The sequence below is a fragment of the Sphaerodactylus townsendi genome, linkage group LG02, assembly GCF_021028975.2.
Source record: "Sphaerodactylus townsendi isolate TG3544 linkage group LG02, MPM_Stown_v2.3, whole genome shotgun sequence".
NCBI lineage: Eukaryota > Metazoa > Chordata > Lepidosauria > Squamata > Sphaerodactylidae > Sphaerodactylus > Sphaerodactylus townsendi.
Window position 1 is genome coordinate 73,538,208 of NC_059426.1, and position 16,381 is coordinate 73,554,588.

General features: G+C 41.2%; 1 protein-coding gene across 5 annotated transcripts in view; it reads left to right on the top strand.

The window, feature by feature from the left end:
• DAGLA (diacylglycerol lipase alpha) overlaps positions 1 to 15,634 on the top strand; it is a 126,431-nt gene extending 110,797 nt beyond the window's left edge. For all 5 annotated transcript variants that reach the window (XM_048483812.1, XM_048483811.1, XM_048483815.1 and 2 more), the window contains 5 exons: positions 294 to 366; positions 657 to 853; positions 1,234 to 1,363; positions 2,771 to 2,949; positions 3,165 to 15,634. In XM_048483812.1, the coding sequence (XP_048339769.1) occupies positions 294 to 366; positions 657 to 853; positions 1,234 to 1,363; positions 2,771 to 2,949; positions 3,165 to 4,092 (1,507 nt within the window). In that variant the 3' untranslated portion in view covers positions 4,093 to 15,634. The remainder of the gene's footprint in view (positions 1 to 293; positions 367 to 656; positions 854 to 1,233; positions 1,364 to 2,770; positions 2,950 to 3,164) is intronic.
• The last annotated feature ends 747 nt before the right edge of the window (positions 15,635 to 16,381 follow it).

Below are 16,381 nucleotides of genomic sequence, written 5' to 3' on the forward strand. Positions count from 1 at the left end.
GGTCATAGAATGCCTGCAGTTACCTTTCACACTGATATACACTTTCATTATCTTGTGAACCAACCTTACTATAGTTTCTTGGCTACATGATTTTTTAAAATTATTATTTATTTGGCTTGCTATACCGCCCACCCCTGAGGGACTCTGGGCGGTGTACAGAATAAATTACCATAAAACACTGTAGACTCCAATAAATACCAATATATAAATTAAAATGTAACAATCAACACATTTTCACAGTAGTTACATTTGTCCTCTTGTCCTCATAGCATCTGATATTATTTGTCTCTCAGGATTGGCCTCTCACAACTGGAGGGATTTCGCCGGCAGCTTCTTGATGTTCTCCAGAGAAGTAACAAACCAAAGGTGAGAAGACTTCAAGCCTAACTGAAATGAAATGATTTGTTTCATGTAAATTCCCCTAATAGCAGAAAATGCTGCTAGTTCTTCAACGTCTCTATGCGGTGTGACAGTAGGAATTCTGTACCTGTACAGAAGGAACTGGTGTTCAAATCGTCTCCCTGACTTCATTAGGATGGAAGACTGAGTCAACCTTGTGCCAGCTACGTGAAAGGAAACTGAATATTTGTCTCATCTGTTTTTATCTCATTATTTGTGGAGAAAAAGTCTGATTTCCTTTTTCTTTCCTTCAACAGTGGAGAATCATTGTGGGTGCAACCAAATGCATACCCAAGTCTGAGCTCCCTGAAGAGCCTGAAGTGAATTCAGTGACTAGTCATCGTCTCTGGACCCACCCCAGTGATTTAACCATTGCCCTGTCAGCCAGCACACCGCTGTATCCTCCTGGGCGCATCATCCATGTGATTCACAATCATCCTGCAGAGCAGTGCTGGTAAGAGAAGCTTAATGTTTAATGATAGAACACTAGGATAGCTGGTGTATTGTGCCATTCCCCTTCACTTCTTGGCACTTGCATATGATGTTGCATAGCACTGGACAATACTGCAGATGAGAAGAGATACTTTATGAAACAAAGCAGACACCTCTAGTATGATGAATCCTATTTGACATGCTTTTTGCTTCTGCCATACTATAGCACAGTGTTGGTTAATTTGTAGTGAAGGTTAATGTGAGGCTAATATGAGTGTGAAGCAGTACATGGAGAATTCTGCCAGAGGGAATAGGACTGCGAGAGCCATCCTTCAGATTCTTTCTAGCCTTTAGATTCTTTCCTGGCTTTTCCTTGACTGCCTTTCATTGCAACTGTTTCAGCTGCTGTGATCAGGAGGAACCCACCTATTTTGCCATTTGGGGTGACAATAAAGCTTTTAATGAAGTGATCATTTCCCCAGCAATGCTACATGAACACTTACCATATGTGGTCATGGAAGGTCTTAACAAGGTAATATCGGCTATCTGATTTTGGGGTACCAAGTGTGATAGAAGAAGAATCAGAAAGATTATGCTGAGCATGAATTTTTTGGACTGGCAAGTTAGAGCCACAAAATAGAAACATAGATGTGGGAGGGGTCTTGTCAGCGTTTAGTACAATCTGCAGGAAATGCAAGGTGATACCTGTTCCAGGCTCTGCTTGAAAACTCCAGTGAGATCAAACTTGCCCCCCAGTACCTGGTTCCATAGTCAGACTTCTTGTGGTGTTAGGATATTTCCCCTAATTATAATCTGAAATCTACCTTGTCTTGAGTGGTCTGGAACAGTCATATCTGCAGAACCCCATCCCCTCATATTGCCCCCAGAGGGCACTTCACTCTACCAGTAGTAACCTTCTGATGGTCCCTGGCCTGAAGAATGTCCAGTTGGCTTCAACTCTCTACCCATTAAAATCAGGGCCCTATGGGATTTGCTCCAGTTCCATAATGCCTTCAAGACAGAGATGTTTCTCTGGGCTTTTGGTTGAGGCAGCTACGGTCCTTCTCCACGCCCCACACAACTTGCTGACCTTCCAATCCCTCCCTCCCTCCCTCTCTTTTTTCCCTAACCCAACTGCTGAAAATTTAAATTACAGTGGTTAAGGGAATGTTATTTAGGTTGGTTTTTTTTTTTGGGGGGGGGGGGGGAGGCTACATTGGTACCCAAATATTGATTTAAATTTAACCACTATCTTAGGACACATTGATATTAGGTTTCAATGTTTAACATATAATTAATTGCAGTTGTTGTTTCTGTTTTCATATTGAGATGTGACATTGTTTTAATTGTGTAAGCTGCCCTGAACCTGGCCGTTGGCTGGGAAAAGGAAGAATATCAAGTTTCATAAAATAATAAATATAATTTAGTCCCATTAGATGTAGAAAGATATAAGAAAGGATAATTATTAATTGCCTCTGTGGATCACTGAAGTGTAAGAGGGCAGAATGGTAAAAGAATTACATGTCTACACTGCAGTCCAAAGAAACAGGCCATGTGGATCTCCATTTGCAAAGTCAGATTTTAAATGTAGATAAATGTCAACTTATAAATCCAGAGATCTCGTCAAAGGCTTGCATGTACAAATGGGACAGGGGCTGGAATAGCAACAGCATACATGCTCTCCACAATCAAAATCTACCATATTTCAAAATGATTTGCGGGGTGTGTGTGTGTGTGTGTGTGTGTGTGTGTGTGTGAGAGAAATGGCAACAAAGAATCATATGGTTTTCTGAATTATAACCACAGTTATTGATAACCTCTAAAGATTTTGGGGGAAAAATGATTAGTCTACTGATTTGCAAGGTGTGCAGAAAAATCAGGAAGTTAGATTAGACCCAGTAACTGAGCAAAGGTGTTCTCCACTGATTGCTTTGCATAGGTCCTGGAGAATTACAATAAGGGCAAAACAGCCTTACTTTCTGCAGCCAAAGTGATGGTGAGTCCTACAGAAGTGGATCTCAACCCGGAGTTAATCTTCCAGAATCAACCTCTGCCTAGACTCTCTGTGCAGATTGGAATTGGAGACATAGCAGTGGACAGAAGGAACAGCAGCACTAAGTAAGGATACAGCTCTGATTTCCTACAAAGGTGTACCCAAAGGCCTCCGTCAATCTTTCCGTTCCTGCTGATGTGTCGTACCTGCTGTGCTGTTGGTGGATATTGTGATGTTCTAAGTAAGGCATTGTGTCCACAGTGCTTCTTTGTTATGTTCTGGAAGTTGATAAGAATGCAGCTTTGCGTGAGTCTCACATTTTTGTATTCTCCTTTTGCAGGAGTAAGGCTCATTCTGAAATCAGTCTGGAAGGGTTTTATGACCCCAAGCTTCTATCTCCAGTGCAGAAGGATCCTGTGGAACTCCTGCTTCTAGACACCAAGGAGCGCCTGTCTGTAGAACTGCAGGGCCTGCGTGCTCCTCTTGCCACCATGGAGAGCCTATCTGATAATGAATCCATCTACAGTTTCGATTCAAGGCGCTCCTCTGGTTTCCGTAGCATCCGTGGCTCACCCAGTCTCCATGCAGTCATGGAAAAAGATGAGACTCACTGTTTTTATATCGATCCAGCAATCCCTGAGGAGAACCCCTCCCTCAGCTCACGGACAGAACTGCTTGCTGCTGACAGCCTCTCCAAACATTCCCAGGAGACTCAGCCTCCTGAGGTCCTGCACAACAGTGGTGGCACCTCTCCTCAGCGGCAACACAGTGATGAAGGAGCTGGCAGTGACATAGATCGTGTTTCCTTTACTGCTCGAGAGGAACTAACCCTTCAGAATGGACGGCTCAGTGATGCCCCCAGTCCACAAGTGCTGGAGTTTGCTGAGTTTATAGACAGCCTCTTCAATCTGGACAGCAAAAGCAGCTCCTTCCAGGACATCTATTGCATGATGGTATCAGACAGCACTAGTGATTTTGCTGAGATACCCAAATCTGTCAGTGATCAGGAGATCCTGCTTAGAGCACAGTATGAGCCCAACCTAGTCCCAAAGCCTCCCAGGTTATTTGCTGGCTCAACAGATCCCTCCTCAGGCATATCGGTTTCCCCGTCTTTCCCTCTGAGTTCTTCAGGAGAGCTTATGGACATCACTCCTACAGGCATGAGTAGCCAGGAATGCCTCGCTACTGACAAAATCCGGACTTCCACTCCCACTGGCAAGGTGGCCAGCCCTGCCAAACAAGAGGACCTTGTGATCTCAGCCCTCTAGTACAGGAGAGAAGGGGTTGTGACTCAAATGGCTTGTCCCATACACTGAATCATGGAGATAACACTTGAAGGTGCTGGTCAGGATGAGAGTAAGAACAGATTCACGGGGAAGGGTGGCATTGCTTCCTAGGTGCTACATTAATGGCACTCGAATGGATGTTAGCATGAAAGATGCCACACCTTGGGTTGTGTTTTTTAGTTGGAGAGAAGATCGCTGCTTAACACAGCCTGCTGTAGTTAGAGGCCTTGTTCACTGAAGTTGAATGGTCGGTTTCCCTACCTCAGCATATCCGATTAATCAAAGAGGCAGAGTTCCTGCCTTTCCTGCTGAAATTAGGAAGTTACTGTCTGCAGGCTAGAGAACCAGAGTTACTGAAGCTGAGTGATCAGATAACATCCCTGCAATCATGTCAGAATCAAGGGAATTGTGACTTTGAGCCCTATTGCACTAGCACGTCATGTTTAATGCAAGCACCTGTTCATAACTGTCATTGTTGTGACGTAGTTTTTTATCGATACGATTTCCAGTTATAAAGCCATTAATGCTGTGTTCTGGAGGAATGCAGCCCCTCCCCCCCACAACTGGGTGCAGTGAGAATTGGGATGGGGTGGTAGGTCTTGCTCCCGATTCGCTCTGTGTTCAGTGTTAACCAGACTTCTTCTGAGAAGAAAGAAAGTGCATGTACTGGAGATCTGAAGTTCATTGCCACGTTTCTTCACCCACCGGAGGGGTGAGAGGTCTCTTGGGTTTCACCATCACCACTTCACAATTCCCCAACCACTATGAACTCGTGACGTTACTGCCCTGGCTGATGGGGTTTTCATCTCTATTTGCATGGATTGATTGATTTGAACTAGTTTTTGTTATTCAGTAGGCTTGCCAGTAACTTGCATCATTCTTCATGTCCCCGTGGTGCCTGGAGCCACTTTGTCCTTGTTACCAATCTTTTATTCACTCGCAGCGTCCTGGCAGACCAAAGGAAGTCTGACCCTGAGTTCAGGAAATAGAGGAACTTTTTACTACGTGTTGAATCCTCATGTATGTTTACAAAGCTACTAAATATTTTGGGAGGTATCTATTAAGCAAATTGGGAGAACTGTTCCTTCCCGTGCCTCCCTCCACACGGTACCAGAAGCAACCACGGAGTGGGCACATGTTATTCCAAGTCCTTATTGGAAAGGGAGGACAGAGCCAAGGGATTCACACTTTGTGTGCACATCCCTTCATCAGCCTCCCCCCACATCAGGCGCAGAACCCTTTTCATCCAGCTACATTACAACAGCTCATGAAATTACATCTCAGTTCTTACTCCTTTAGCTTGATACTGTTGACTGAGATATTCGGTTATCACAATAGCTTTGTGTAAAATTGCAGGGATTTCCAAATGATGAAAGTAGGAGGGAAATCATTTTTACATTTGAAGATAAGCATACTGTGACCTTCTCAAGTCATTATTCTAAAAATATGAGAATGTAGGATCAGTGTGGTACAAAAACTTTACTGCAGGCCTATACAATGTGCAGCCTCGGGACTGACAGAGCATACTAGCCATTCATGTTTTGACAAATCCCCCCCTTTTTTTTCAGGAGGGGGCTATGAAGCCTCAGTTGAACTCTGGTACATGACTGGTGTTTTGTGTGTGGCGAGGGCCTCCACATAATGAAGGCCTGCACAAGGGTGGGAGAATTTCCATTCTTCTCAGTGACTTAGCTTTATTACCCCAGGATGCTCTGCAGAATCTATTTGTTGTTGCCTTATACTATTAAGGGTATGTGCACCTTACTTGGGAACAAGTCTGTTTGGGGCTTTCTTCTGAGTGAACATACATGCAATCAAGCTGCAGAGATGTGGGCACAAAACAGTATACTTAGTTGCAGTCATGTAAATTATTCTGCAAGATGTGGGGATTAGTGAATTGGCACCTATACATTTAAAATGCTGGTGTTTAACGCGAACATCATAAGGGTAAATTCCTTCTTTCTACCTGGAAATTATCATGCACTGAAAAGTCAGAAGTTTTCATTTATAAAATAATACCATTAATTTAAAAGAGATATATTTTTTATTGTTTGGAATTTGATATGTCTTAAAAGATCCTAAATAAGCCCTTTATCAAAATGGAAGAATGATTTCCAGCTTTTAAACTTCTTGTAAAAATGTATCTGTATTTTGATGAAAAAGTAGGGCTTTTTAAATATATAGTCACAACATGAATATTTGTTTTCGGTTCCCTTCGGTACCTTGAGGCAGCTGTTAACCAGAGCTAAAGCCGACTAATTCTGCTCTTTTAATGAAAACAGTGGAGAAAGTTATCATTTCAAGGCAAATGCAGAAAAATTTTCTTTGGGGGAAAGCATGTACAAACTGTGAGGTTAATATAAAAACTGGGAAAAATAGGAAGGGGTTTTTGCATGAGCTACAATTACTTGTAAGAACAGTGGTTCTCAACCTTCCTAATTCTGCGACCCTTTAATACAGTTCCTCATGTTGTGGTGACCCCCAACCCTAACATTTATCCATTTTACAGATGGAGAACACTGATGCAGAGAGTCTTAGGCAATCCCTGTGAAAGGGTCGTTCGACTCCCAAAGGGGTCCTGACCCATAGGTTAGAACCACTGTAGAAGGTTAGACTCACCAATCTGGGTAGGGTGCATAACCCATCATGCAGTCTGTAATCTCTGAAGGACTGCCTTGAGAGCTGAACTGGGACCCAGTGCTAACACTTAGCATTTACAGAGTGCTTTAAACCTTCAAAGCACTTTACCAATGAATGAGTCTTCCCAGCTCTTGTGGGAATGTGTGTATGAGCGGGAAAGGACATGTATGTCTGTGCATGCGATGCAATGTAGCTACTATGTTATAAATCAGAGGACCAATCTAGCTATAGCGTCCTCATGATTGCCACAAAGATGCCACTGCCATTTTAAAGTTATTTAAAAATACTACTAGGCTGAAGCAAAATAGTTCTTCCTCACCCCTGCACCTTTTCAAGTGCCAAAACAGCTGCAAGAGGTAGGGGGATGCAGCCATTTCAGCACTTTCTAGGGTGTGAGGGAGAGAGCACTACTCCCCCCACCATGCGGCCCTTGTGACTTTTTAAACGGCGATGTCCTTATGGTATCCACAAGGACCCCACCACATCTAGTTTGGCCGAGAGGCAGTGTTGTCTCAGAGAACCTGCTGAGGCTATGCAAAGCTAGTTCCTTGAGAGGTTACTTTGGCTCAGAGCACCAGATTCAGAGATCCCAGGCAATTGGTGTGTCTTTGCTTAGAGGCAGCTTGCATTTATACTGGTGATCAGACTGTGAATGATGGATCAAGCTATTGCACTATAATTATGTGCCTGACCTGAGCAACATTTCAGTGTCATTTCATACAATTTTCTTTGTTACTTTCTTCCTTAAAATTCTTAAATTGCACCCTATGAATGTATGTCAAAGTCGTCCTTGCCAGAGGCAGCAGAATCAGGCTGTCTGAATTGTGTTTCCCCCAGACTATTTCTAAGTTACGTGACTCTCCAGGAAGGGAAAAATACACAGATTCTGGCAACCCATATACTTGCACTAACAAAAAAACTAGAGTGAAATGGTAGAGATGTCATGGAATGGTTATTTGCTCAATCATAGGAGCCTACATTTCCCTATTCACAATTGTCTTGAAAAATTTGCTCCCCAATCACTGAAGTCCACCAACACTTTTAAAACTTCCCTCTTATATATCCATTTTAGTGTCTTAGTGTAGGTAGGGAATAACATATTACTGATATACACAAGCATGGCCAGTTGAGTTTCATGTCTAAACACTTTGCTACCTCTCTCACTCATGCTATGAAGTTATCTTGACTCTGTATTCTTGCTGAGCTTCAACAAGCGGATTTGTTTGCTGCCTAGCTTTTACTTCACTGCTTCGCTTCTGTGTTTTACCCTCAAGGTGCTGTGTGCCTCTCCATGTTCACTCTGTGCCTTTGATTTTGGGACTGTCCATTAAAATCTGTCTGGAGCTTTATTGTGTGGTTGAGATAGTCCTAGGAGTGCATCTGAAACAACGAGTAGTTAGACATTTCATAGTTCTAGTAAATCCATTGCCACCCCTGTACTCATCCAGCATCACTAGAATAGTAAACACTAATAAGTTGAATGGCACCAGTTTAGGGCCGGTTTGGAGCCATTTAATTGGCTGAATCGTGTGCACTTTTGAAAATCAAAATGTATAATCCCAAGTCCCATGTGAATACTGATGCAACTGTGCCAAAGATGTCCCTACAAAAACACTTTATGATTTAGTGTGCAATTCTATGCAGATGTACTCCATGCAAAGCCAGGTTACTTCAGTGGATTTAAAAGGATGCCCCTCTGCTTAGAATGGCACATTTTATGTCTTAGCACCTCTGTGGCACATATTTATTTAACAATAAATGTTCCAGTGACGATAATACATTGTAATCCAGGAACTTGCACAGAAAACACATCAGATGTGTTTTAGCCATTCTTTTCACAGCTCAAACAACTACTCATTTTCAGTGTGCTATCAGGGTAGCACACAAAGGACATTGCCATTATTTTCTGAAAGAGTAGTTTCAGAATTTCCCAAATACACATAAAATATTAAGTCAGTCCTGTGTACTTTGGATTCAGGTTTAATAACTGCTGAAATGGTGGGGGGTTAAAGTTAGAACTCAATATAATGCTTTGTAAATGGCTTTAAATATTCACTGGCCCTTTTCATATTTTTCTCTCATCTTCAACTACTTGCAGTTTAGTCTCTGCCAAAGTAGTCAGTCGTCCCTCATGAAATGGCTGCATTCCAGTCAATTATCTTGCTTTTCTCCACTTCGTTCTGATCATAACCTACTCCAGCCTGTACATTTCAGTATTTTTTTCTCCATTTAAAACTAATGACTTTGCAGATATTCTGGCTCTGGTTTTGCCCATTTGCAAAAACCAGTCTAAAGCTCTCCAAATTTAAGCTTCTCCAGTCAACGTTATGTCATGTAGCAATCATCCTTTCAACAAATGTCTTGTTTTAAAATTCTAATATTTAACCTGTGTTCTTCATTTCTGTAATAACTTAGAAAATTATCCTTGGGTAGCTGGGATCATTTTAACTACTCTGCAGATAACAGTTCCAGTAAGTTCTCTACTATATACGTTTAATGAACATTCATACAGAGTGGCATCTTTAAATACTTGCATACATATCACAGCAGTAGGCCCCATTTTGTTTGGTATTACAACTCTATAAATGAATGCTATTAGCTTTACAGCATTGCCTAAATTTTCCACCAAGATTGCAAAATTAAATTCCTACATTTGTGCACTATGTAAAAAAAATTAGTGCATTTAAAGCAGTTGATAAATATGAACACTTAACTTTATGAACTATTAACTTTATTAAATATTGGTTTAAATATTGGTTTATATTTTAAAGTACAGTGATTTCCTATGGATTTTTTTTATAATCTATGTTCATCTGCATTATCAACCTAAAATTCTTGGCTGTGATAATATCTTAGATAAAAATGTATTTAAAAAAATGCTTACATAAAGTGGGAAATGTTTTATAAGAACATTTTAAATCTGCTTTCTCTGTGCAGTTTTCTGATGTGAGGAACACTTTTGAAAAAGAACTGAAAATATTGTGGGCCTCTTTCCATCACAGTCTGAATTCCTTAAATGGGAATTTTGAAGATATGCGTAGATCTGTGCTCAATATGTTGGATCAGGGTGCACCATTTTCTTAAGGTCATTTCACACCAGACTTGGATCTGCTGGGCAATTGCTATAGATGGAATGCATGTGTGATTTTCCCTTGCATTGCAGTTCTTAGACATCTCCCCTTGTTGTTCTTGGGTGGGGGGGTCTATCCTCCAAGAATAGCATTAGGGAGATATTTTGTGCTGCAATATGAGAGGGAAAGCAAGAAAGTTCTTCTTTCTGTTGATGGAAATTCCCCCATGTGTAGAAAGGGATATCCAAGCATTAAAAGTGAAAATTTAGTGTTTTCTGTAAGAACCTGCAGCCAAACCTGTCAACTTGGTCCTTGTACCCCCTTCTGTTCACATCCATAATGTTTTAGGTATCCCTCTTGTGAACATACATCCTCCGATCCTGGCATCATCTTGTAAATCCATTCCTATTTCATTCATTGTCTCTTCAATTTCCTTTTTGCATGTGCACGTTTCTATATATGCATGAACTATGTATATATGTACAGGTGCCTATTACTTTTCAGCTGCCTTTCTGCTGCTGCATCTCTCCTCTTACATCATATCTTTAACTCCTCTTGAGGCTGGCATTTAAGGCAGGACATCTCTATCCCTTTGAAAGGTTGAGAGACACTTGTCTAAAGTCTGGGGTAGATGGATTATAAGTCAAAAATGTAAAAAGATGACAGGCATTGCTTTATAGCTAATAAAAGTGTATTTCCCCTCCAACCGTGAGCTCTTCTGAGTTTGGCTTTTGCTATCTTTTGCAAGTACTTAACATGCAGCTCTGTGTAAACTGTAAGGGTGTGGACTGAGGGGTCATATGAGTAGGTGTCCTGGCCTCTGGATCTTCAACAACAACCCCACAGTCCCCACCAAGCCATGGTGAGCTCATACAGTTCCTTCACTGCTGGCAAATACATAGATATTTCTGGATTTCCATTTGTTTCGTGGGACTGGCAACACTTCCATACAGTTCTTATGTCTATTGAAATAAGTAGAAGTATGAATTGCCACACTGCCTCTTGGGAGGACTCACCTAGGAAATCTAGGTAGTAACCCCCCTCTTCTGCATTCCCCACAGTCCTGTTGACAGTTCCAGAAAAAGTTCACAGTGAGCACAAATGGTGCATTACTTGCATGGTCAATCTTAATTTACATTTCTTTGACATTATGTGTGTAACAAAACCAACAATAAAAGGAACATAGGCCAATATGGTGGATAACAAGTATATTTATTAGAGAATCTGTTGTTATACAAAACCTTTGAATATATAACATTCTCACATATACAACCCACAATAGTCAGCAGCAAAGTAACTTACAGGTTCCCCAGGTTCAGAAACTTGTTTCATGGCCTCCATCAGATTTGTTGATATAATCATTGACATCCATCTTATTTGTTGACAAGTTAATAAGCGAGTTGTTTGTGCAATGCTCTTTACTGAAGAATGAAAATATAGAAACAGCTGCATTTATTTTTATTTACCTCATAAATCCTGAAAAGGGAGAAAAAACCATCATGGCCACACCTTAATTACCACTATCTAAGTTATGATTCCAGCCTCTTTTGAAATGTTTATTGACCATTATGGCCTGTGCATGTGAATCAATAGTATTACATACAATCCTTGTAGATAATGGTAGATTCACCAGTACACATTACTGCTATCCACTGTATTGGCTTATAGTCCATTTGTTGTTCACCTTGTTGATAAGTTGCCTTAAGGACCTGTTTCTTTTCTTTTCGTTATCCTGTGATCTTATTCATAGTTTCTTGGAATCAGGAATAGTCATCATCGGGGCACTCTAAACATAACTAAAAAAATAAATACCCTCCAAGTGTGCCTCTTTTTCTCCTCTGGTTTCAATTTCTGTACAGATGTACTTGGAAATACCCAGAAGTGTTCAATATCAGGCTAGCTACCTACCCACATCTCTTGTAAATCTTACTTCTACAGATGAGTAATCTAAGTGACTCTTTCGAGTATTTTCCCATATCTGACTCAGTGATTTCTCAGTGCCAAAGTCAAAATAATCTTGGAGGTTTCACCTGGGTTTATTGGTTTATTGGACACTAAGCAAGGAGTTGCACTATTGTGTATTATATGTAAAACAGTGGCTACCTGACTGTAGAGGTGCTTTGTTTTTGCAGGAAAAAAAGCTTTCAAGTGGCTTGACATAAGGCCTTTCAAAGAATGATAATATATTACAGAACTCTCATTAGCCAAATCTCAGGTTTCCTAGGATTCATTGTCTCATGTCAGATATAGCGTATGTAAAAAAAAATGCAAATACATATGGTATAGATGTGGTGCACTGAGCATATCTGGCATACTTTTTCTGTGAGAGTAACTTCTCGGTCTCACACTGAACTGCCCATCCAGTTGCCTTGAATAAGCTACCATATGAAATGCTATACAACATGGAATGCATACAGCTATGAGGGCTGGAAGTAGCCTTCACATATGCAGGAAAAAGTGGTTAGGATGAGGGCTTGCTCTTTCACATTCATCCTCACTTTGGATTTATATAATTCATTAAAAGAGGCTCTAGCCATATTGCATTTTACAACAACTAGGGTTTCTAGGAACTATGACGAAGATCACTGTAGATCTCCAATTTTGTGAACAATCAATCTGTGGGATATATATGGTAGGCATCTTGTCATAGGTGCCTGTGATTCAGCGGTAGAGCATATGTTCTTAAATTATGTTGTCCAGTGCTCAAAGCGTTGGGCCATGATCTGATTCAAGGTTCAGTTCAGTCAGTGTGTGGTCATTGTCTCGGGCTCAAACTAAACATTACATTGTGCCTTTTAATGTTTGGTGTGGGTTTCCCTGACTCAGCTCCCATTCCCCACAGTCACAAAGGGACTGGGAAGAACTGCCTTCTGAAGAGCCACACGGGCTGAATTCTGTCTGACACTGTGGCATGGGAGGAGGAAGGGCTCCTGCCTGGCCCACCTCTGGCCATTTTCCTGAGTCAAAAGAGCTCTGGGGAGGGGAGTTACTTGCCCCATTTTGCAGCAGCACATGCACTGAACATCTGGTTTGCGCTCAGCCTCAGATGTGCATCTTTAAAACTGGAAATAATTGTGGCGACGTCACAGAATTATTATAAATTAATTAATCAAGTGGATTATGGGGGGGGGATGTGGTGAACAGATATAAGTTTATTTAGGGGCTGTTTCTGGCACCAGTACTTTCTCGCAGGGCTGGATGTACTTGAGACATCTTCACTATTGGGAGTTTCTCTCTTTATTCTCTTCTCTGTATATTTAACATCTGATAAATTTTTCTTGCATTTCTTGTGCTGTAGGCGAGAGAATGAACATACGATCATATTAATTGCAGCTATAAGATGTTATAGTCAGGGAAGTATGAGCTTGTGGAGGAGCAATACAAATTTTAAAAATACATAGATAACAATAAAACAGTCTTAAATCAAATGTCCTTGAGCATACCACTGCCTCCTTTTAAAGTGTTTTGTTGTCGGTTTGAAATGCCGGGAAAGGACACAATATCAAGTAAGTTCCTTTTCCTCCACCTGCTATCACGTCGTTTCTCATGTGTTATCTTGAGAGATGATTCTTGCAACTAGCCTTCATCCTTCATGCCATTAGTCATGGCCAAATTTTGTGTCTTCTCCCTCAGGTTGGTTTTAAAAGTGCCAATAACAATGCCTAATTTATCAAAACCAGGCTGTTCCCAATACCCACAGCATATATAAACCTTACCCCCTGGGATGTCATTGTTCATTCCCCCTAGGTTAGTGAGCTATGCTAGGGGCGGGGACATAAAAGCAACATGTGGAATTGACAGATCAGATAGATTTAACTGTTTCATTGCAAACTCTATCTACAGTTTACTCTTTGACCCTTGTAATTTATAGCTATTTTGTGTGGATAAATTGAAGCTAATTCTGTTCTATAAAACATTGAGATAGAACAAATGGCTATCACATGTGTGCAACAATGCTTTTGGACCAATTATGTTCCAAAATCAGATTCTAGGTCACTTCTCTTCTTTTAATTCCTGCATTTCAGTTTTCCATAAAGCACGAACAGGGTCTTTATAAAGTTAAAGAATCCCCTGTGCCAGTACCAGGTCATTACTGACCCATGGGGTGACATCACATCACGATGTTTACTAGTCAGACTGTTTACAGGGTGGTTTGCAACTGCCTTCCACAGTCATCTATACTTTATCCCCAGCAAGCTGGGTATTCATTTTATTGATCTCAGTAGAATTGTACTAGAATGTTTTCCGTGGCACAAAGTATGTGTGGGAAAGTACAATTTTTGCTTTTGGGTCAAACAAAAAAATTAGAGAGTGGCCAAAATAAGTTTGACAAAGTAAATCCAGTGTAATAGATTTTTTAAAATTGCTAATATTTGTTGGTACTCGGTATACCTGTTGTTTTTCACAACTTTGTTGAGGCCCAGAGATGTTCAGGCTCATGGGTTCCTGACATATGGGAGCCTACTGGAAGGACACATCCCAGTCCTAAGCACCATGATGATATTCAAACTGATTCACTGGAACTTGACTGCATGGTGATATGTCATGTGTTTGCCCAGTGTGAGTGTGCTGTGTGTTCAGTGATACGACACAGGAGATGGAATTGGTAGAGTACTACCACACACATTATCATGTCATAATGTTTATATCAGCATGCAGAGGTGCCTGCTGGCAGACACTACCATGCCAAGAAGCATCCTGAGATCACAACACAATAGTCAGCAACACTCACAACCTCCGATTCCCAAGCTGCCACAATTATAGACAACGGTCATTTTAAGCAAGAAACTTTTATCCTAGTTCTGACTATTATTAAGTAATATTCATGAGTTGCTTATTGGTGATGAGGAGCTCTTCAGCATCCCTGTCTTTAAAGTTCTCCATGGGCTAAAGGACATCTTGTGGGTGGGTCCCATGATCCCATCGGGGAGGCAGTTGGATCATGGGAACCACCCACAAAATCTCTGTATGCCCAGAGGAGAAGGACCTTTCACAGATATGTCCCAATGGTCATTCTGGGCATGATTAGAGGGGATGTCTTTTACAGTCCTTTCAGTTAGTTTTACCCAATGTTGGTACTTCAGCAATGTTAACCACCTGCCAGGCCCAGTGGGGAAAACACAGGTGGTGTTCTGTTTATACCATAATGTGCTCCCTTTTTATTTTGGGGTGGAATATACTTAAATGGAATCATTATTGGAGAATGCTTAATTTTGTTTATGAAACCTAGAGTTCTTGCCTGTACAAGGAATATTACCAAATATTTGTTACTATTCTGTAAGGTTTGCATACAGAAAAGTTCTTTCCTTCCCTTTCTCTCAACAGCAATCAAAAGGCTCTCTGTATATGAAAGCCCCAATGCTTGTAAACTTTATATTTATTTATCCTTATGCTTCAGCACATTGGAGTCAGGCATTAACCAGTGGACTCTTGCTCTTGATTGTTCCAAGTGAGTCTATCTCTTCTTCCTTTTGGGAGAGAGAAGTGACCGGTCTTCACCTTATGCCTTTTGTCCAGAAGTCCCCACTCATGGATTCTAGAAAGTCTTGTGTATGGAGCCACTGGAGAGTCAGCAAAGAGTTCAGGCATTTGCTGTCTCTTGCAAAGTCATTCATTACTCTTTTCAGGAATGCTGTTTGTTGGATCACTGCTCTGATTTGCTCCAGCATGAAGGTTGTAGAGAACTCTGAGCACACTGCTTGTGCCACTCTCATGTGACTTTTTTACTGATGTATGAAAGATCTGAACTAATATTGCTGTAAAAAAGATACAAATTATTATAGCATATTATATAAATATATATGTATATAACAGTTTCTGTGTATTGTGTAACTTAGTGTATCAGATGGTAGTTGGAGCACAACTGGTATGTGTAATACTACCCAAGTCCCTGCAACATTGTTGACCCCCAGAAACTTTTAGCTATGGTAGGATGATCCAACAGGAGAAACATGAAAGCATAACCAATGACTTGCACTGTATCACACTAAGGATCTCTTCAGTTGAGCACTTTTGTCTTCAGCAATGCTAAATTTGGTTCTTTTGGCTGAAGGTAGGATCACAGTAGAATCCAGGGTTCCCATCATAGAGGTCTCGGGGAAAAAAACACTGACTATTTCACTGAGGTTTTAAAGATATCAAAGACCAGGAGTATGTCAAGCAGATGGTGTCATGTGGCAGTGGATACCAAGCCATTCCCCCTCCTCCTCAGCTCATTACAGGGTCAAGCCCAGCTCCACCAGGCCTTGTGGGGTGATTGATGCACCTTATAAAGAGCAATACCAGCTAGCTGATCAATGACAGCTGCCCTGTAAGAGCCTGGCACCCATTATCAACTGACTGTCTGACAATTAGCTGTTGGGAGCGCCAGTTAAGGGGTGGGGAAAGGGAGTAACAAGAAATAAGTGACTCAAGAAGCGCTATGGGTCTCCCACAGGCTGGGCCACACCCCCATAAGGCTTCTGGATAGAGGGAGTTTACTGCCCCCAGACCTGGCTAGAGCCTTCAAAAGACTTGAGAGATGAGGCCAAGGAAAACAGATGAACTTTGGCTCCAGCTCA